The following is a 22106-nucleotide window of genomic DNA, read 5'->3' as shown; positions in this document are numbered from 1 at the left end:
CCCCATAAGCCAGGAACACTTTTAATTTCTCAGCCTGGAGCTTTTTTGACTTGTTGGAGCAAAGATTTAGCTGCTGAAAAAGAAGCCCCAAATAAAATAATGGTGGCATAAGCAAGAATATGGGCTTACTTTTCTGTCAGAGCAGTGTGAGCGAAGCGGCAGAGGCTGTCAGGATAGCCTTGCTGTCTCTGTGATCTGCCGCCTCCTCTTTTGCTCCAGAACAGAACCCTTCGGGTATTGCCTGACAAGGTACACATCAGCTTACTACCTTATCTTTATTGCAGCAAGCGGGAGAAGACAAAAGGGAAAGAGGAGAGCAGATTATGGAAATGGTACACAGCATTTCTGCTCATTGTTCTCTTGGCCAGAATTTAGTCCTGTCCTCACACCTAGCTGCAAGGGATGCTGGAGATGGAGTCTTTGTTCTTAGTAGTTACATATCCTGTGAGAAGTGGTCAGATCTATCTGTAGAAGGAGAGGATAGTAGACATGACAACAATCAGCAGGCTTTTCCACTGCCAACAAAAATAAACATTTGAAATCCCAACCCCAGTGAAAACCAACTTTTTGTCAGGGAGGAAATTTCGTCTTTTTATTCCCTCTCTTAGGGGCTCAGCCTGATAGAGGATTTTTTTTTTTTTTTTTTTTTTTTTAGGTTTGTTTGTTTGTCTGTTTATTTATTTATTTATTTATTTGAGAGAATGGATGCGAGCAAGGGGCAGGAAAGGGCAGAGGGAGGGAGAGAAGTAGACTCCCTGCTGAGCAGGGAGCCCCAAAGCAAGGGGCCTGATGGCGATCTTGACCTGGACCCAATACCAGGAGTCAGATGCTTAACCTACTGAACCATCCATGTGCCCCCTACAGATGGCTATTAAAAATGGTCCTTGTAACCTGGGTTTATGCTGGCAACCCTTTACTTTGCAGGGGCTCTGTTTTTTTTTTTTAACTCAACTGTGTATTTATTTGAAAAAACTGCTTATAATATTTAGTATTTGTACTACAGGTAATTTGATCCAGCTGTATCTTTTCTCTTCTTTGGTGTATTGTGTTTATTCTTATTTAAATGACCTAATTTCCTTTCTTTGTTCTTTTATCTTGTTTCTTAATTTCATTATCCCATTTTGGAGTTCCAAGCCTGGATTTCTTTTTCTCCATCTCCTGTGTATAGTCTGATGTAATGAGTGTGTGTGTGTGTGTTTCTGGTGATAGGTGGTTGATGTTGTTGGACAGACAACTAGAGGTCATTCCCCCTCCTGAGAATGGAAAATGGAGGGATACCAGTTCTGCTTTCTTCTCCAGATTTAGATTATTAGTGAGTATTCTCAGGGTTTTGTCAGTTCACCAGAAGACTTCTGGAAGATGGGGCAAGGCTAGGAGCTTGACATGGCTCTGCCTCTCTTAAGTTCACTGGAAGAGGCAAATTCTTCAGCAGTATTAGCCCACCAGTGTAGCATTATTTTTCCTTGAAATTATTGTAAGTCTTAAGGTTTTTTTCTACATCATCTTCACTGCCTGTTTGAATCAAATGTGTAATATTAATGATGTATCATTGTGCAAATGTTTATCATTTATGGGTTTTGCTGTTAACAGATAAATCTACAGAGACCTTATTCATCCCTTGTTGTTTTGCATCTGTTGCATTATTCCTGAGGTTGAATTCCTGGGAGTAAAATTGCTGTGTCAAAGAGTATAACAAATATCTCTGAATCTTGTCTCATACCGCCTTTTTTTTAAGGTTATAACAACTTAGATTCTCACCGGAAGTGAATGAGTATACTAATTTCACTGTAGCCTCATTAGTATCTGGTGGTAGGATTTCTTTTCCTTTAAAAAAAAAAAAAATAGCTGTAGAATAGTATCTTAAGTTACTTAAATATTCATATCTTTTATCATTGAGTTTTAACATTTTCCTGTGGGTTAGTTTACTACTTACTTTCTCTTTGAATTGTGTGTTTTTATATTGGTCTATTTAAGGACCTTGATATTTTTCAGATACTTGCAGACCAAGTTCCTTTATAAAGAAAAGTTGATCTTTCCATTTTTACATTTTGTATAGCTACTTCTACAGATCTTTTTGTATTTTTTTCAGTTAGGTTTATTCAAAAATTTGTATTTTAGTATGATAAATCTCTTGTCGGTTTAAATTTAGAAAGTTATTTGATAAATGTTTTATTCTTTGTTTTCTTGCTGACTTTTTGTAATTTTAATGATTTATTCTTGGGTTTGGTATGTGAAGAAGGTGTGCTCTGAATAAGTGGGGAGAAATTGGCAAGAGATCTTATTAATCCCATTTATAAAGTTTTTTAAAAATCTCCCTTAGACAACTGACTCTCTTATATTGTGCTTTTCTACATAATTATTTTTAGTAGGTTTTTGTTTGTTTGTTTGTTTTATTTTGTTCTGTTTTCAAATGGGCTCCACACCCAACTGTGGAGCTTTAACTTAATCCCTGAGATAAGAGTTGGTTGCTTTGGGACATTCGGGCTTCCCTCCCCTAATTCTTTTTTTTTTTTTAATAATTTTTATTTGTCCCCCCCCCCCAATTCTTTTTAATAGTTCTTAGTGTCTGTAAGGATATGCTTCGTTCTTTTTTAAAAGGTATTCTTTCCTAATTTTGTCTAAGTTTTGTTTTATTTCAAAAAGGGGATTCCTGTTGGACCATCTCTTAGGAATGAGTAGATGTTAATATTGGGTTTGGTTTTCTTTTTTCGTAGTTTACCTTTTTGCTTACCAGTTGTTTTCAATATTGCAGTAAGCAGTTATTTTTAATAAAAGTCCTAAGTAGTTGGGGTACCTGGATGACTCAGTCGATTAAGTGTCTGCCTTCGGCTCAGGTCATGATCCTGGGGTCCTGGGATCGAGTTCCATACCAGATTCCTTGTTCAGCGGGGAGCCTGCTTCTCCCTCTCCCTCTATCTGCCACTCTGCCTGCCTGTGCACTCGCACTCATGCTCTCTGTCTGTCTCTCTCTCTAATCTATCTGTCTTGAAAAAACAAAGTCCTAAATAGTTGAGACTTTGTTTCTAGGGGCATCTGGATGGCTCAGCCAGTTAAGCATCTCCTTTCGGCCCAGGTCATGATCCCAGGGTTCTGGAATGGAGCCCCGCATTAGGATCCCCGCTGAGCAGGGAGTCTGCTTCTCCCTCTCCCTCTTCCTCTGCCTCCTCTCCCCTGCTCAAGCTCTGTGTGTGTGTGTGTGTCTCTCTCTCTCAAATAAAGAAATAAAATCTTTAAAAAAAAAGATATTCTAAATATCTAAATATTTTGTGTGTACATTTACCATTGTAAATGAAATCTTTCATTATGATTTTTTGATGACTCTTAGAGGAATTTAGGGAAATAAAGCCTTTAAGAGAGATTATTTTTTAAGATTTTATTTATTTTAGAACAAGCCAGAGAGCAGGAACAGGAGGAGGGGCAGACGGAGGTGGAGAGAGAGAATCCCAAGCAGACTTCATTGTGAGCACAGACCCTACCGCCAGACTTGATCCCAGGATCCTGCGATCGTGACCTGAGCCGAAATCAGGAGTCAGACACTCAAATGACTGAACTAACCAGGCGCCCCCCACCACTATCCTGAAAGATTTTGATCAACTTTAAGTTTGAATAAATGAAATTCTGTAGCTTTTTAATTAATTAATTAATTATTTTTAATTTTGAGGTTCCTAAGATGGATCCTTGGTTTAGGTAAAAACTACACATTCTGTTATAGGCTATGAACATTGAACATTCTTTAGTAATGTTCAGGAAGAACATATTAAACATTGTTTAGGGGGAAATGTAAATAAAAATACTGAATACTACTAGTGACATAAGCTCTGCATCGTTTTCATCTAAGTAATTTTTGGGTGTCTAGAGCTCTAAGCTCCTTATAAACAGAATTTTGCATCTAATAAATGGGAACTCCTTAGTGGCAGAGTAAGTTAAAACATAAGTTTAACTCAAAATACAAGTGAAATTTAAATGAAGGAAAAGAAAACACAAAATGAAGGAAAAGAAAACACAATGTTATTCCATCTTTACACATCATTTGTAAAATTTAGCTATTCTTTGTTCTGTCTGTAGGTGGAAAACCATGAATTCCTTGTGAAACCTTCATTTGATCCCAATCTGAGTGAATTAAGAGAAATAATGGATGACTTGGAAAAGAAGATGCAGTCAACATTAGTAAGTGCAGCGAGAGATCTAGGTAAGAAGGCCTCATTGGTGGTTTGAATAATTCTTTTGTCTATATAGTGTCCCCACTTGTGCCAGAATTACTTGCCTAGAAGACATAGTGGATCATGCCACTTCTTGCTTAAAGTGCCAGGCCTGCCTTCAACAGAATAAAATTATAGATACTTAGAAGTTGAGATACAGGATGCTTTGCATTTAGAGCCTCACCTAGTGAGAGATTTGTCTCTCAGTAACTTTCCAACCCCAGGATAATCCCACGTTCCTGCCAGACAAATCAACCAAGAGGCCCTTGCATCATTTCCTTGAAAAAGGATCTGTATTAAACATCACTTCCTCTGTAACCGTCATTCTATTAGTTCATTGATTTGGCTTTGGTATTCGCAAGCATGTCAGTAACATCAGCTTTTTTTAAATGTCTGCCTTCCATACCAGTTTTTGTTTTGTTTTGAGAGAGAGAACGTATGTGGAACTTCAGGGAGGGAAAGAGGGAGAAGGAGAGAGAAAATCTTTTTTTTTTTTTTTAATATTTTATTTATTTATTTATTTATTTATTTAACAGAGAACAAGAGATCACAAGTAGGCAGAGAAGCAGGCAGAGAGGGAAAGCAGGCTCCCTGCGGAGCAAAGAGCCCGATGTGGGGCTTGATCCCAGGACGGGGAGACCACGACCCGAGCCGAAGGCAGAGTCCTTAACCCACTGAGCCACCCAGGCGCCCCAGGAGAGAAAAAATCTTAAGCAGGCTCCTTCTCACCCAGTGTAGAGCCTAGGATGGGGCTTGATCTCAGGACCCTGAGATCATGACTTGAGCCAAAATCCAGAGTCTGATGTTAAACCAACTGAGCAGCCCAAGTTCCCCATACTAGATTATTAATTCCCCAGTTAGTCTCACATTATTCACACTAATTTGTTCTGAATTTATGAACCTTTTTGTTTGAGCATCTCTCATACATATGTTGAATGAATAAATATAGCTTAGCATATTAGTAGAACCCTTAGGCAGTAATTCTTAATAAATTTCTGGAGAATCTGATGAATCCTCTTCCCAGAAATATGTCCATACCTACATATACAAAAAATTTTGCATATAGTTACCATGGAGAATCCATATATGGACTAACCAGGTAAAGAATCTTTGCCTTTCTTTACTCTTCTCATTTCATAACTCTTTCTACGTTTTTTCTATGACCTCTTCTCTCCTTAGCCCAGAGAAGTCTGTCTTTAGTTGCTGGCTACTACTAATATTTGATAGCCATGCTTTAGCAATTAAATTTGTAAATATGGTCTCTCTCTTCTGATTTGTACTCTAAAGATCACATTGATGAATGAGAGGGTGGGGACAGACTTAGAAAAACTCAAAAATCTTAGGTGAATAAAATCCAGGTGATCGATCATTGCTCATTTTTTGTGAAATTTCCTACATTTAACAGAAACTGTGTGTCCTTGTTTTACAGAGTTCCATTGTGAGAGACTTAAGTTTTTGTTTGGAAAGTGTGTTTATTTTAATCCTACTCTGTGTTAGCTCCAGAGAAATGCTTCAGTGAAGTAAAGAACCGTGGTGCAGAGCTCCTCAGGGTTAGGGGCCGTATGGTGTGAACGCTCTGGACATAGCCTACTGCGGTGCTCTGTAGCCTTGGGATGGCCGTATCCAGAAAGCACTTGCACGTCAGAAGCTACCATTAATACAGAGTTCAAGGATTTTATAGATAGCCTTCGTTCATGTAGTTTTTAAGTGAAGTAAAGTTTGAATAGTTCACCGTTAGGTCATCATAGTAATTTCCACTGTGCTGTCTTATAGTAAGAGTTAATTATTTTAAACATTTACATTGAAAGATGGCTGTAGGCATCCATGACATGCTTTGTCTTTATTTCCATATAATGAAGGTTTGGATCCTGGCAAACAGATTAAATTGGATTCCAATGCACAGTTTGGTTATTACTTTCGCGTAACATGTAAGGAAGAAAAAGTCCTTCGTAATAATAAAAACTTCAGTACGGTGGACATTCAGAAGAATGGTGTTAAATTTACCAACAGGTTTGTATGCCTACATTATTTTGTTAAACCTTCAGTAGGTCCATGGAACTAAATGATTCTCTGATGAGACATGAATGTTTTATGTTAAGGAAGTTTTACCTTACTTATTGATAGGAGGTATCAGGTGAGAATGAAACTTTATTTTCTTCTAAGAGCCTCATCACATGTTCCAACACACCTTGTTATAAATAACTCCTCTTTTCGTCATTGACTGAAGGGACAGTTTGGGTCTTTTTTTATTTGTTTGTTTGTTTTATCTTTATAGGTTTTATTTATTTAAGAGCACAAACAGCGGGGTGAGTGTGGAGAGGGAGAAGCAGGCTCCCCATTAAGCAGGGAGCCTGACATGGGACCTTGATCCCAGGATTCTGGGATCCAAGGACCTGACCTGAAGGCAGATGCTTAACAGACTGAGCCATCCAGGTGCCCCCTTTCAGTCTGTTTTTAAGATTGTTCTTTCATGGGGCACTTGGGTGGCTCAATCGGTTAAGCAGCTGCCTTCTACTCATTTCATGATCACGGGATCCTGGGATTGAGTCAGGCTCTGTCTGTTCAGCAGGGAGTCTGCTTCTGCCTCTCTCTCTGCCACTTCTCCAGCTTGTGCTTTCTCCTGCTTACTGTCTGTCTCTCATCTTAAAAAAACAAAAACCTGTTCTTTCACCAGGTGCCTGAGTGACTCAGGGGATGAGTGTCTTGCTCTTGATTTTGGGATCATGATCTTGATTTTCAGATCATGATCCCAGGGTCATGAGATCAAGCCCCCAGTCAGGATTCCCACTCAGCAGGGAGTCTGCTTGATATTCTCTCTCTCTCCTCCTCTTCCCCTCCCCACTCACTCTCTCAAATAAATTTTTTAAAAAATTAAAAAGAAAGATTGTTCTTAGGTACCTGGGAGCCCAGTTGGCTGTCTGCGTTCGGCTCAGGTCATGATCCCAGGGTGCTGGGATCAAGTCCTGCGTCGAGCTCCTTGTTCAGTGGGGAGCCTGCTTCTCCCTCTGCCTGCCACTCCCCTTGCTTGTGTGTGCTTTCTTTCTATCAAATATAAATAAAACCCTTTAAAAATATATAAAAAAAGATTTTTTCACGTATGTGTCTCACCATTCTTTTGTCAATATGAGATTATATTAGTTTATATTACATTTCCATATCTATTAACATTAGTTCCCCATCGTATCTCTGGTTTATAATTATTTTCACATTTGCTTTTTCTAAGAAGGCTTTGATACCATTTATCAATTTAAAAAATTTTGATGTATCAGTTGGATATATAAATTAGGATAGGGAGATGCCTACCAGCTTTAGTGAGGCCACTTACTAGATTATTGCTTTTTCAAAATCCTGTTTCATATTGAAAAAGATTTTACAAGCTTTTCTTTTCCTTCACTGATGTTAGAAAGTTTCTTAAATAAATTATTTATAGGTGAAAGAAGAATTATTTTGAAATAATGTTCTATGATGTGGGGTGAGGACATTAATCTTTTTCCTTCTGTACTCTGTTAGAATTTATGGGAGGCCTTACATCCACCCATCCTGAATATACCCAGTACTTTACCGGTAGTTTTGTGTATATGATCCCCTTTTATCCATTTATTCAGCGAGTATTTTGTTTATTATGTGCAGTCATTAATTTCTAGGTGTTCAGACCCCCCACGAATGAAAACAATGTTTGCTTTGTTTTTCGTAACAATTCTGAGATAAATAGGTTTATTTCTCATTATTTAGATGAAGAGGCTGAAACTCCCCCTTCCCCAGGATTACATAACTAGTAACATTTGATACTCATAGCTAGATCTCCTATTGCCCAACTTAGTAGTAGTTGTCTTTCTAGCAAACTATATCCCTGTTCAAACTATATTCAGTAATGGCTTAGCTGAAACAGAACTTTTAGGGTATTATAACCATCTTTGAAGTATCATGGGTTAGTTATAAGTAAATGAGATTGAGCTGAATGACCACATTTAATCTAAAAGTTGAAGAAGATTCATTTATTAATTCATTTTTGTCTGCAAATTGAATCCTTGCTATGTATCTGATTCTTTGATCGTAATATTTTCCTTCTTTAAAACTGCCGGTGTCTGTCATCCAGAAAAGTCTGCAGTCTTTATTGTAACCTGCAGGGTCTGGTCCCCTCCCATCGACTTTCATCTCTTGTTAGCTCTTTCCTCACATTTTACAATGTCTTTGTCTCTTGCTTGACTTCCTTTAATTCCTTCTTTTTGCCTGTTTGCTAGTAGTCCTTGCTGCTGTTTCTGTTGCTGCTTCTTGCCCATGCACTGTTCCTGAGCTGTAATATATGTGTTATGCCATCAGCCAATACATTAAGTTTACAGTTGTTGCCTTGGTCAGTGCCTTCCCCTATAGAATGAATGCATCTCTTCTCTGTGCCCCCATCTTGTCTTTTTATTTTTTATTTCATTCCCTTCCTTTGGAATCCGTGAATATTTTTCCTTTACTTTATTCTTATCCTTCCTCATTTTTTTTTTAAAGATTTTATTTATGTATTTGACAGAGATCACAAGTAGGTAGAGAGGCAGGGGGAAGCAGGCTCCCCACTGAGCAGAGAAGCTCGATGCGGGCCTCAATCCCAGGACCCTGAGATCATGACCCAAGCCGAAGGCAGAGGCCCAACCCACTGAGCCACCCAGGTGCCCCCTTCCTCATTTTTTTATTTCAACCTATAGTTTTCATTTTTTTCTTTACTCAGTAAGATTTGGTTTTCAAAACATTTTCTTAACTTCGACAGCCTTCAGTATCAAAAGCAGCTATATACTACAATAACGAGAGAAACTGTGGTCTGTGTATAAATTTGGAAACGGGGGATGGGGACCCCTGGGTGGCTCAGTTGGTTAAGCATCTGCCTTTGGCTTGGGTCATGATCCCAGGGTCCTGGGATTGGGCCCTCCATTGGACTCTCTGCTCAACGGGGAGCCTGCTTCTCCCTTTGCCTGCCGTTCCCTCTGCTTGTTCTCTCTCTCTGTCTTTCTGACAAATAAAATCTTTAAAAAAAAAAAAAAAGTGGGGGGTAAGATGGTCTCTATTTGAAATGAGGATGAAGACTTAATTCCATTTAAATATTTTAGAAAAGGTCAGATCAATACTTGGGAATAAATGTTACAGCAAGAATTGGTGCCAATAGGCTCTTTCAGACAGCATAAATGTTAATACACTGAATTCCATCCACATCTGCCCCTAATGAGTTGCCCATTTTCTACTCACATTTTCACTTTAATTATTGTTTTGGTGCTTTATAGGATAGATGCTCTGGATATATTTTATGTAGAACATATTACTTCAGTAGATGTTTTGATATTTTTAATAATGTGATTATCTTGACTTGCAGTAAACTGACTTCTCTCAATGAAGAGTATACCAAAAATAAAACTGAGTACGAGGAAGCCCAGGATGCCATTGTTAAAGAAATTGTCAATATTTCTTCAGGTAAATTAACAGAACCAGTGCATCAAATGTTATTAATATAACCTGGTTTTTAGTAATAGAAAAGATACCGGTATGTTTCAAGAGTGGTTTTTTAAAAAAAAGATGTTAACACACTGTTTATTATGTTAGGCTACCTATAAAATAATGTGTGTGGTATTGTGGTGGGAAGAGTAACTGGAAATAACTCTTACACAGAAAGATAAGCTAGTGCAGGCTGAGTGGGAATACCCTGAGAAACAGACCCGTATAAAAGCACAAAATTTATTGTAGTTGTAACAAGGAAAAGAGACTCCAAGGACTGAAGGCACTAATAATTTTAGATTATTTTGGGGCTCATGCTCTAAGTTTTGGAAATAAATATCACTAAAAAACAAATAGGAAGTGATACATGATACATGAAGCAAGCCTTTTCGAGTTGTATATGTCATTTTGTAGATTTTTAGACTTCCTTCTGGAGGACACTGTTTGAGTGGAGGACACTGATTGCATCGCTTACCACTGTGGTGTTGCCCTTGATACAGAATGTATGTTTATTTTTTTTTTTTTTAAAGATTTTATTTATTATTTATTTGACAGAGAGAGATTACAAGCAGGCAGAGAGGCAGGTAGAGAGAGAGGAGTAAGCAGGCTCCCTGCTGAGCAGAGAGCCCGATGTGGGACTCGATCCCAGGACCCTGAGATCATGACCTGAGCCGAAGGCAGCGGCTTAACCCACTGAGCCACCCAGGCACCCCAGAATGTATGTTTAGCACAAGGTGGGGCTGATGTGTTAAACTGGAAGGTTTTGCCTGTCATCACTTGTATATTGACTATAACTTTTATTGTGCCTTCCAAAAATACACCAACGAACTACTTCAACCAAGTGATCAAAAGTGGCATAATCAGTAATAGAACAAATGACTTTTATGTGCATCTTGATGTGATGTAGAGGGAAGAACACAGTATTGTCCATGTGGTATTCTTGACAAAAATGTTTAACCTGATTGTTAACAAGAAAGGAAAGGGAGATAAATTTAGATTGTGGGACATTCTTTTTAAGGCTTGTACTCTTTAAAAATGTCTGTGTCATGGTAGCAAAAACGGAATGGCCGTGATCTGTTCTAGATCATAGGAGACTTAAGGGACGCAACGAGCAGATCAGCAGATGGTCCTGAATGGATCCAGGTCTAGGAGTTGGGGGTGGGAGAGAGCTATCAGGGACACTCAGGACAAATTGGTGAAATTTGCTAAGACATAACATAATATTGGTATCCTATTTCTTGGGGTGTGTATTGTGAGTAAGTAGGAGGATGTCCTCATTTCCAAGGTATTCATGCATTTAAAAACTATGTGCTTGTATAATTCTGTGAGTTAATAATTTTACTATTACGAATTTTATAGTAAAATAAACATAAAATTTAAAGGTTGGTGTTTTGTTTTGTTTTGTTTTGTTTTTTTATTTATTTGTGAGAACGTGAGTGGGATAGGGAGAGGGAAAAGCAGACTCTCCACTGAGCAGGGAGCCTGATGGGGGGCTCCATCTCAGGACCCTGAGATCTTGACCCAAGCCAAAGGCAGGTGCTCATCTGATGCTCAGCTGAGCCACTCAGGCACCCCAAAAGGGTTTTTAATACACTTTATGTATTAGTGTTGAGGTGAATGAGTTTTGTAAATATTCTGTGTTTTGCTTGGTGGTATCAGATAACTATAGTTGAAAATGCCTAGATTGCATTTTTAAGGACCCTGTAAATACTATATATTCAAACTGGGAGTCTTCCTCAAAAAGAAATAGTATCAACTCAGATTCATCAAGCATCTTCTAGGTTAAAAAAGGTGCTAGCTTCAAACATTTAAATGGAGGGTGTTTTGTATTTAGAGTTACCTTGACTTTATTCGTTTATTTATTTATTTATTTTAGTTTTATTTGTTTATTTGGAGCGAGAATAATAGAGCACAAGCAGGGAAGAGGGGCTGAGAGAGAGGGAGTAGACTCCCCACTGAGCAGGGAGCCCAGTGTGGGGCCCTGCCCTAAGACCCCAGGATCATGACCTGAGCCAAATGATCGGAGCATAACATAACTGAGCCACCCAGATGCCCCTAGAGTTACCTTGAATTTAAATGAAACCTTTTCTTGGTCTAATATACACGTTATCTGTATTTAAAAATATAATGGGTCATTTCTGTGGTTCTTTATCTTGCTATTAAACCAGAATAGGTGATGCTGTTAAGAGCCAGGTGATAAGAAATACCTTAAGAGGCTTCAGTTTCCTTTTTTTAAAGTAGTTACAGTTAAGTACTCTGTTAATGTTTAATTCTTGCAGATTCTTGTTCCTACATGAAAGGGTTATGTGAACCATTCTTTTCCTTTTTTTTTTTTCTTTTAAAAAGAATACCTGTTAGATAAAACAGGAATAAATTGGAAGTGGTGAAACAGTAAGAGAATTACTTGTATTCAGCCATTCATAAGTTAATTTTTATTTGTAAAACATTGTATCACTTTTATGGGGAGCAGGGGAATCAAAGATGAATCCTGTTTGCTGCCATTTGATTAAACTCTTCACTTTTTTTTCTAAAATAACACAGTATTCTCATGAATGTCCTTTAAAGCTTTTGACACATTGATGCCTGTGTGATAGTTCTACATAACATATGGGATGTTTCACTAACCCCTCTAAGCTATTAAAATTTTAGAATCTATTCTATAAATTTTGACTGAATTGCCTGCCACATATCAGGGGCTTTTTAGTATACATAATAGCTTTTAGTTTTAATGTTCTAGAAGAGTAGAATCTCACTGGAAGTATTTTAAGTGACAATTATGCATCTAAATTTTGCTAAAATTAAACTGCATGTGGTACTGATTGGGGGGAAAAAAGCTCAAGTAAACAACTCGTATGGTCAGGTTTATACAGGCACAGGCCTTGATAGTGACATTATTTTGTTACAACCTGGTGTTTACATGTATCTTCTGATAAGCAGCTGTGTGTTTTCTGTTTTAATGAATTTTGGTAAGAGAGGACATCATACTCTTTCTATTTTTGAAATCTATTCATAGTAGAGGAAGATGTAATACATTTTTTAACTTTCTGGTAAGGCTTTAGGTGTTCAATTTTGGTTATGGCAAACTTCTGTTAATTTTTTGAAAAGTAATAAATTAGAAAATGGATTTTAAATTCCCAAATAGGGAAGTTAAATTTATTTCTATAACTGCTTATATGTATTTTCTTTGTTCAGTATTCCTTGGCACATTTTCTGTTTTTATACAGGATACGTAGAACCAATGCAGACACTCAATGATGTGTTAGCTCAGCTAGATGCTGTTGTCAGCTTTGCTCACGTGTCAAATGGAGCACCTGTTCCCTATGTACGTCCGGTCATTTTGGAAAAAGGACAAGGAAGAATTACACTGAAAGCGTCCAGACATGCTTGTGTTGAAGTTCAGGATGAAGTTGCATTTATACCTAATGATGTTCACTTTGAAAAAGATAAACAGATGTTCCACATCATTACTGGTAAAAAAAAAAAAAAAAAAACACACCTAATTTATGGTAATTTATGGGCTTTTTGGGGGGTAATGATTCCATTTTTTTATGTTGGAGTGGAATTACTTAAAACTGATAAAGAAAATCCTAGTTCTTGATGTTATAAAAAGAACGAGTTATTCATCCTAGTTACTGATATGTTCACTTTTGGGTTAGAGGGAAGACTTAGAAGGAGGGGGAGGCCTTAAGGAGCAAATGTCATCTTTACATGAAACTTCTGTTCCAAAGGTTTCGTGCGTTTAAAAGTGAACATCCCTTCAACCTCAAAGCCTACCTTTGAGCCAGACCTTTCAATAGTGAGGTCATTGAAGGTGAAGCAAAACTGATTGCTGGAATGACCTCAGCTTAGGGTAGCAATTCTTTTAAAGACATGGGACTGTATTTCTGTGAAATTTGAAAAAAGTTTGCTCATAGACTAATGCAGCATGTCTCAAGCTGAAGTATTTTTAGATGTTAACCAGATTCTAGACAACAAAAATGGAGGGGGTACTCTTTGGGCAAATGTATTTGGGAAACAGTGATAATATTCTAGTTCCCCAAATGGATTTTCATGTTGTTCATAGCAGCGTTAAGTAAGGTTGTGTCTTAGGGCTTTAGTATGGAGTTTAAGTGATTTGAAGGATTAGACCGTACTAACTCATTCACTAATAGCCTCGTTTATTAATGATTTACAGTGTTTAGTTAATCAGTTAGGTGTGTACTGTTTTCTGGATGACGTAAAATTACCCTGCCGGCAGCTGTATGAGCTGTGGGAAAATCTGTAGTTCTTATAGGCAAATTACAGGTAAGGTATATTTTTCATAGTCCTTTCAATGAAGAGTGCAGTGTAAGTTTGTGTGAAGGAAAAAGAGCATTACTCTGGCAGTTGATGGTTCTGCTGCTTCTATGCCATATCCATGCAACCAGGTGATTAGTCACAAATGTGCAATTAGTGGCAGGAATAAATTAATAATCTTGCTTTTTGATGTAATTTATTTTAAAGGCCCCAATATGGGAGGTAAATCCACTTATATTCGCCAAACTGGGGTAGTAGTTCTCATGGCCCAGATTGGGTGTTTTGTGCCATGTGAGTCAGCGGAAATAACCATTGTGGACTGCATCCTGGCCCGCGTAGGGGCTGGCGACAGTCAGTTGAAAGGAGTCTCCACATTCATGGCTGAAATGCTAGAAACTGCTTCTATTCTCAGGTGAGTGATTTTCCCAGTCCCCTCAAAATGGAAATGAATATCCCTGTCCTGTAAAGTACATTTAGAGATTCATATATAAAACATCAGTTTAATAGTTCCAGATCCAGTTTAATAGTTTTCTTGTGAACTTTATACACTTCATATTGTCCTAAAAGAGTAATTCATAATAGTCGAGGAAAACTTTGATTTTTCATTTATCTTAAGGTTTCTGGTAGTTTTTCACCTTATAACCCCCACCACTGCCATGTTCTTGCTTAAACTGTTCACAATATCTGGAATGTTTACCCGTGTCCTTTCCAGTCTTTAAAGGTCTTAGTGACAGAAATTCTACTTCTCTGATGACTTCTCTTGTCAATTAAGCTTCAGGTCATGGGTATTTCTTTGAACTCTTTGACATGCCTGTAATATATTTGTGTTTTTATTTTAGAGGTTACTGAAATCTCTTTTCCTTATTTCACTTTTAAGGTGCTTCTTTAAAGGCAGAGAAGCTATGCCTCTCATTTCTTGGTGTCTTCTAAAGCACATCACATATAGTAGATCCCTAGTAAATTACTGCTCATTATTTGTTTGTGGGGAAGTACAGAAACAGTACAAAGAGTTGGTATAGTAATTGGTCAGCAAGCTAATATTCATAACTTAAAGAAATAAGCAAAAGATGTCAGTGGAAATTCACAGGAAAATAAATGAATGATATGCACATGAAGAACTGTTGCATTCTTGGGGCTCCTGGATGGCTCAGTCAGATAAATTTGCAACTCTTGATCTCAGCTCATGTCTTGACTTAATAGTCATGAGTTCAAGCCCCATACTGGGCTCCATGCTGGGTGTGGAGCCACTTAAAAAAAAAGTACTATTGCATTCTCTAATTGAGGGAAAAAAAATTCCCCTCCTTCCATTCACTTAAAGAAGAGAAAAGGAAGAATGCTAATACCTGATTGGTAGGGCTGCAGCCAGCGTGCCTGTTTACATGACCACCAGCTGCATGTCCTTAACATGACACCCTTGACCTGTCTTCATGTGGTATTCGTAAAGTCTGGGCTGGTTTGATTGGCAATAAATGAATGATAAATGATTCGAAATTCTTTTATTATTATTTGTGAGATTGGTAATTTTTACAAAAAAATATTTCTCCATCACTTGTTTATGACCATGCCCATTTTCTTCTTTTAAATGACTATTGAATTTTTTATATATGAAGATAATCTGGGTTTTGTGGCACATCTTTCCCATTGTATTGTCTTAATTTCGTTTTTTTTCATTGTCACATATTATATCATGGGCGATTTTCATGTAATTGTGTGTTTCAGGTCTGCAACCAAAGATTCTTTAATAATCATAGATGAATTGGGAAGAGGAACCTCTACATATGATGGATTTGGATTAGCATGGGCTATATCAGAGTACATTGCGACAAAGATTGGTGCTTTTTGCATGTTTGCAACACATTTTCATGAACTTACTGCCTTGGCCAATCACATACCAACTGTTAATAATCTACATGTCACAGCACTAACTACTGAAGAAACCTTAACTATGCTTTATCAGGTGAAGAAAGGTGAGTGTATACCATTAGTATACTGTAAATTCAGGTGTGGCAGTGGGAAATTTCCACCCATGACATCATGAATCATTGCCTTATTCTGAGTGAATTATTCATGTTTGTCAGAACACATTTACTTTTTTTTTTTTTTAATTAAAAAAATTTTTTTTAAGATTGATTTTACTCATTTGACAGAGATCACAAGTAGGCAGAAAGGCAGACGGTAGGGTGGGAGTGGGGGCGGTGGGGGAAGCAGGCTCCCTGCTGAGCAGAGAGCCCGATGCTGGCCTTGATCCCAGGACCCTGAGATCATGACCTGAGCCAAAGGAAGAGGCATAACCCACTCCCAGGCGTCCTTAATTCATAATCTGGGTACAAGGACAAGGTGCATTATATTTCTGTGTCTCACAGTAGGATGACAGTTATACAAAGAATAACTCATACTCTTCAACATTACCACAGAAGGTTTTATACCTCCATGGCAGCCTGATTTCTTGTCAAAGTAGATAGTGACAATAATAAGCTTTGAAGTTCTAGGACGGCTGTTACTGTTTAAGGAACCATTTATTATAATTACTTCATTGGAATTTTAATGGTGTATTACACAAACAGGTTCATTTATTTATTTTTTTAAAGGTTTTATGAGCCAAAGGCAGAGGCTTTAACCCACTGAGCTATCCAGTTGCCCCACAAACAGGTTCATTTAAAGATGGGGTTTCCACAGATCCTGAAATTGTTAGTAGTTCTCACATAGGGAATGACTTGTAGGCATTCTGTCCTTTCAGAAAAGTGTCATTTTGTGGGTCTGGCAGCTAATGAGATTTACCAAATTGATGAGATTAATGCGCTGTAAAGTTTTGGCTGCCTAAGCGTTTCACCAGTCATTGGAATAGCTTTTTCAGATAGCTATCTGATTTTCCAAGAACACATTTTTACTGCATCAGTTGGTTGATACAAGTACAAAAATATTTTTGGTTCTTTTATCCTTTGTTCTTATGCTTCAGTGGGAATCCTTTTGACTTACCCTGTTCACATTATTGTTGATACTTTTAGGGCCGCTCACCCTGCTTGAGCTTTCCTTTTTTCTCTCTGTCAAATAAATAAAACAATAAAAAATAAAATAAGATACAGATACTTTTAGTTGGACCTGGCATTTAGCATGAAGTTGAAGTTTTGCTTTTTGTTTTGTGCTTTGTATGATAAATGGGTTGAGAATTTAATTTATTTATTAGAGAGACCAAGCATGAACATGCAAGAGGGTGGGGAGGGGCAGAGGGAGAGAATCTTTTTTTTTTTTTTTTTAAGATTTAATTTATTTATCTGACAGACAGAGATCACAAGTAGGCAGAGAGGCAGGCAGAGAGAGAGAGGGAAGCAGGCTCCCTGCTGAGCAGAGAGCCGGATGCAGGGCTTGATTCCAGGACCCTGGGACCATGACCTGAGCCAAAGACAGGCTTTAACCCCCTGAGCCTGAAGCATGCTGTGAGGCTCCATCTCACAGCCCCACCTGCCCCATCATGACCTGAGCCGAAACCAAGGGTTGGATGCTTAATCAGCTGAGCCACCCAGGTGGCTCAAAATTTTATTTTTAATTTGACACAGAGGGAGTGAGAGAGAGCACAAGCAGCAGGAAGAGGGAGAAGCAGACTCCTCAATGAGCAGGGAGCCCAATGAGGGGCTTGATCCAGGACCCCGGGATCATGACCTGAGCCAATCAGACTCTTAACCAACTGAGCCACCCAGGCTCCCCTGGGTTCAGAGTTTTGAAAGACCAGTTAACCCGAGGAGAAAATAGTGGTATGTCTGTGCATCACTATGGCTGTTTATCAGACGTTTGCTTCTGTTTTGTTTTTGTTTGTTTCTCTTAGTTGTGTGGAGTATCCAGCCCCAGAATGCATGGGCTATATAACTAGGCCAAAAAAATTTTTACAGTTGATACATAGTTGAGGCAAAAGTGGAAGCTCCATGATAACTCTGTAAGCATCACTTGTATTAAACATCTGGAAGGAATGTTATAATTCCATTTATTTTCTGCAAACAGGGATGAAGATAAGCTACCTAGTCTATAAAATTTACTAATAATTTGGGTCCAAAATTACATTGTCATGTGTTTGCAGTAGTTCAGAATAAGAATAAGATTATGTAAGAATGGGGGGTGCCTGGGTGGCTCAGTTGTTAAGCATCTGCCTTCGGCTCAGGTCATGATCCCAGGGTCCTGGGATTAAGCCCCATATTGGGCCCCCTGCTCAGCGGGGAGCCTGCTTTTCCCTCTCCAGTTCCTCTGTGCTTGTGTTTCTTCTTGCTGTCTCTCTCTGAGTGTCATAAATAAAATGTTAAAAAAAAAAAAGAAAGAAAGAAAGATTACATAAGAATGGGACGCAATTCTAAGACCAGTATTGTAAATTTATTTATCAAGCCAATTTCGTGAAGTCTATCTAGAAAATGATGTAGGCAGATCTAGAGAATGGACCGTTCAGTAATAAGCCATATATTTTGAGTTAAATACTCTTTATTAGTGATACACATTTATCTTGTTTTTTTCTTCATACTTTATTTAATTCCTCCCTTATGAAATGGGAAAACGTCAGAGGGACAGTTGAGTTAATTTTTCTTCAGATTCTGATATTTGTCCAGACCTCTGAGGAATCACTATCAATCTTTTCTTCTTTTTTTTGGATATTTTTATTTTTCCCACTGCATTTGTCAAGGATAAGATAAAACCCTGTGTGCATTACTTTCCACTAAAGACTTAATTAAAATTCCTTCATCTAAGTTACTCTGAAACATTTGGCTAATGTATTTGAAATACAAAATTAAGTTTCCAAATGACAAAGTGAGATGGATAAGTTCTATTTACATCAGTTGTTTTCTCTTTCTGCCTGCTCCTCACAACTCCCAAATTTCTTGTAGGTGTCTGTGATCAAAGTTTTGGGATTCACGTTGCAGAGCTTGCAAATTTCCCTAGGCATGTAATAGAGTGTGCTAGACAGAAAGCTCTGGAACTAGAGGAGTTTCAGAATATTGGAGGATCACAAGGATATGATGATACGGAACCAGCAGCAAAGAGGTGCTATCTGGAAAGAGAGGTTTGTTATATTGTGTTTGTAATTATTTAACCCTGTGTTAGATCCATCAGGTCCCAAGTGATGTTAATACTTACTTGATCATTCATTGTTGCCTTTCACTTTGATTTCTTTGCATGGCAAAGACTTCATCTGTATCATTTTGATTTCTGACAAAAAGAGAGTATGTAAGTACCACATTTAAAACGTAGGAGGACAGGAATGTTAGTCTAGGTTTAAAGTAATTCAAAGGAGTTACAGATGTCCAGGCACTTTTTTGATTACTTCATAAACAAATAGGTCAAGTCAGTTAATGGTATATTTACTCAGTTAATTGCTTAGTTAAGGGGATAAGAAAGAAACCGTTCCTGCGTTCCATTTGTCTAGAATCTGGTTGGGAAGATATTACGGAACATGTTAAGGAGTATCATGCAGTATATGACATGTTTACTCTGGACAGCTCTTTTTGGGCAGGATGTTTCACTTCTCATGGGAGAAGTATATCTTAAGTTAGGCCTTCTCTGAGTGATGAATGAAATTTAGATGTACAGAAAGGTACAGCTTATGCTCAACATATTTTTTTTAAAAGTAGAGGGGTAATTCTCTGCAATAATGAAAATAAAATTAATTCACTGCTGAGTTCCAGCAGCATTTACTTCTTGTCATGATTTTAGCTTTTACCAGTGAGTTTTTTACTTGAAGGATAGATAATGGTTGATCATAATAGATGATCGTGTATGATTTTTAAGTTTTAAAGGTATAGTTTTGTCTTTTATCCCTAGATAGGCAGGAGAAATGTGTTATATCTTGTTACTAGTTTAAGTTAGGGAGGTTGCGGTAGAGTGTTATTATCAGCACCACAGCTGTTGGTGGTCTGGGGTTAGGTAGGCTCTTTTATGTAATCCCTAGTTTCTAAATAGCAGAAACCATCTACTTTTGATAACATTAATTACATTGTCCAAAATAATACTAAATAAATTCTGAAGTTTTTTGAAAAAAAACTTTAAAGGAGATGTATAACTATCGATGTTCAGTCTAGAATCTGTCTTTATTTGAAAGAGTGCACTTGTTATTTAATAGAGAAATATATCTTCTTTACCTTACCATTTGGGATATCTACCTGTCAACCCTTAAGGTACTTACTACGAACTAGCTCCCGGTATGAAAAGCAGGCTTTTAGTTCTGCTTCATACGTGATGATAAACATTTACACAACACTTACCCTTTCCCAGGCACTGTCCTATGTACTTCCAAGCACACGCATTCACTCTCCAGTTCTCCCAGGAGCCCTGTGATGTTGAGAATACTATCATCCCCTTGTTGTGAATGAGGAATGTGGGTTAAGTAATTTCCCCATGGTCACATGGCAAGTAATGGCCATGCTCTTTAGAATGCCAATGATTGGCCAGTAAAATAGTAATTTAAAAATTCTGTCCATATTTGAGTACTGAATTTTCAGTGACTATTTATGCCTTATAGTATTTATAAACTTGAATTCTTTTTTTCCCAGAAGATTAAGTTTATATATCAATAATGAAAGGTGAGGGATTGGGGGACTACTAAAATATTGAGCCCCTTTTCATTAGCAGCTGAAAATGTATTTATAAATATCCTTTAATGACTTGCTTTGGAGAAATACAGTCAAATAAGGGCTTTCTGTATATTGGATAGTTCACCTCACAATTTAAAGAATGTTCTTTGATTATTGGGTGGTGTGTTATAGGTTGAAATTTAATGAAACAATTCATTACAATTTATTTTGACTTTTTAAAAAGACATTTTAAAGACTAATGGAGCATTCATATATCTTTCAGCAAGGTGAAAAAATTATTCAGGAGTTTTTATCCAAGGTGAAGCAAGTGCCTTTTACTGAAATGTCGGAAGAAAACATCACAATGAAGTTAAAACAACTGAAAGCTGAGGTAGTAGCAAAGAATAATAGTTTTGTAAATGAAATCATTTCACGAATCAAAGTTACTACATGAGAAAATCCCACCAAAGGAATAAAGAGAATATTGATAAGCTGTTGTCTAGAACACTTTTGTATTGTTTTATACTAACTCTGTTTTCATAGTGCTGGCAATTTGAGACCCATGGGATATCAACTTAATAAAATATTTAGTAATACTTTGAGTACATTGTCAAGGATCTTTATTTTCGAAGAATGAGAGCTGTAGCTGAGGGATACTTAAATGGGCATGGGCAGTAGGCCGTGTGTTGAATTTTACAAATAAAGTCATGTAGTTTGTGGAATTTGAAATGCATTGTATTTCTTTGTAATAGAACTTGTATACATGTTTCTTGCAAAATGGTATGGAAAAAGCAAGTTACACCCAAAGACTTTGCAAAACTAAAGCCTCCTAAAGCTAGAAGGAACCATGGAAATCATTTCCATTGGTCTGTTTATTAAATAATTTCCACAGTGTCTGTTTATTGGCAGGAGCTAGGTTGACTGGATACACATTAGCCAAGGAATTTATTATAAACCTGGAGTGTGTGTGATCCTCCACCCTGTGTGCCATTCTCCCGCATCCCTCTGTGGGGACACTTAGAAATCTGCATTCTAATAAAACCTTTCAGATTGGGAATGCTGATTTAGTCTACTTCTCTTATTTTACAGGAAAGAGTTGGAATGGTTAACCCTGCTGAATATGGGTGGGGAGGACCATCTTTCCAGTAAATAGTGATGGGATGATGAGGTATCCAGATAAGAACAAAATGAAATTGGAGCCCTGCTCCATATATAAAAATGAACGCCAGTGAATTTTTGACCTAAATGTATAAGCTGTATAAACTTATATACTTATACTTTGCAGTATAAACTGCAAAGCTTTTAATGTTTAGTTCTGCAGTTCTAAAGAAAATAATACAGGGAAATATATTTTCATGATAGCCTCGGCTTTGGAAAGGATGTGCTAAGTCATAACACCATCCACTCAGCTATATTGAAACTAAGTGTTTCTTTTCATTAAAGGGCACCACAAAGTGAAAAGACTAGATCAGTGATGGGAGAATATATTGGTAACTACTATGCAGTTACAAAGAAAGTGGTCTTTAAGAGTCTTGGTAAATACATTGCAGTAACAAAAAGACAATTCATTTAAAAGTCAGAGGATCGGAAGAGATCCTTTTCCAAGGAAGCACATGAA

General features: G+C 37.5%; 1 protein-coding gene across 2 annotated transcripts in view; it reads left to right on the top strand.

The window, feature by feature from the left end:
- MSH2 (mutS homolog 2) overlaps window positions 1-21090 on the top strand; it is a 76998-nt gene extending 55908 nt beyond the window's left edge. Inside the window, exons 9-16 of one of the 2 annotated variants that reach the window (XM_082746785.1) lie at window positions 4066-4189; window positions 6059-6209; window positions 9550-9647; window positions 12893-13138; window positions 14151-14355; window positions 15663-15910; window positions 18806-18981; window positions 20772-21090. In XM_082746785.1, the coding sequence (XP_082602911.1) occupies window positions 4066-4189; window positions 6059-6209; window positions 9550-9647; window positions 12893-13138; window positions 14151-14355; window positions 15663-15910; window positions 18806-18981; window positions 20772-20942 (1419 nt within the window). In that variant the 3' untranslated portion in view covers window positions 20943-21090. Of the gene's footprint in view, window positions 1-4065; window positions 4190-6058; window positions 6210-9549; window positions 10172-10383; window positions 13139-14150; window positions 14356-15662; window positions 15911-18805; window positions 18982-20771 lie in introns of those variants that run through there. The other variant, XR_014315949.1, reaches the window with a different exon arrangement.
- The last annotated feature ends 1016 nt before the right edge of the window (window positions 21091-22106 follow it).

This window comes from Mustela nivalis (genome assembly GCF_964662115.1).
Source record: "Mustela nivalis genome assembly, chromosome: 8".
Classification (NCBI taxonomy): domain Eukaryota; kingdom Metazoa; phylum Chordata; class Mammalia; order Carnivora; family Mustelidae; genus Mustela; species Mustela nivalis.
This window is presented reverse-complemented; position numbering and strand designations above follow the sequence as displayed.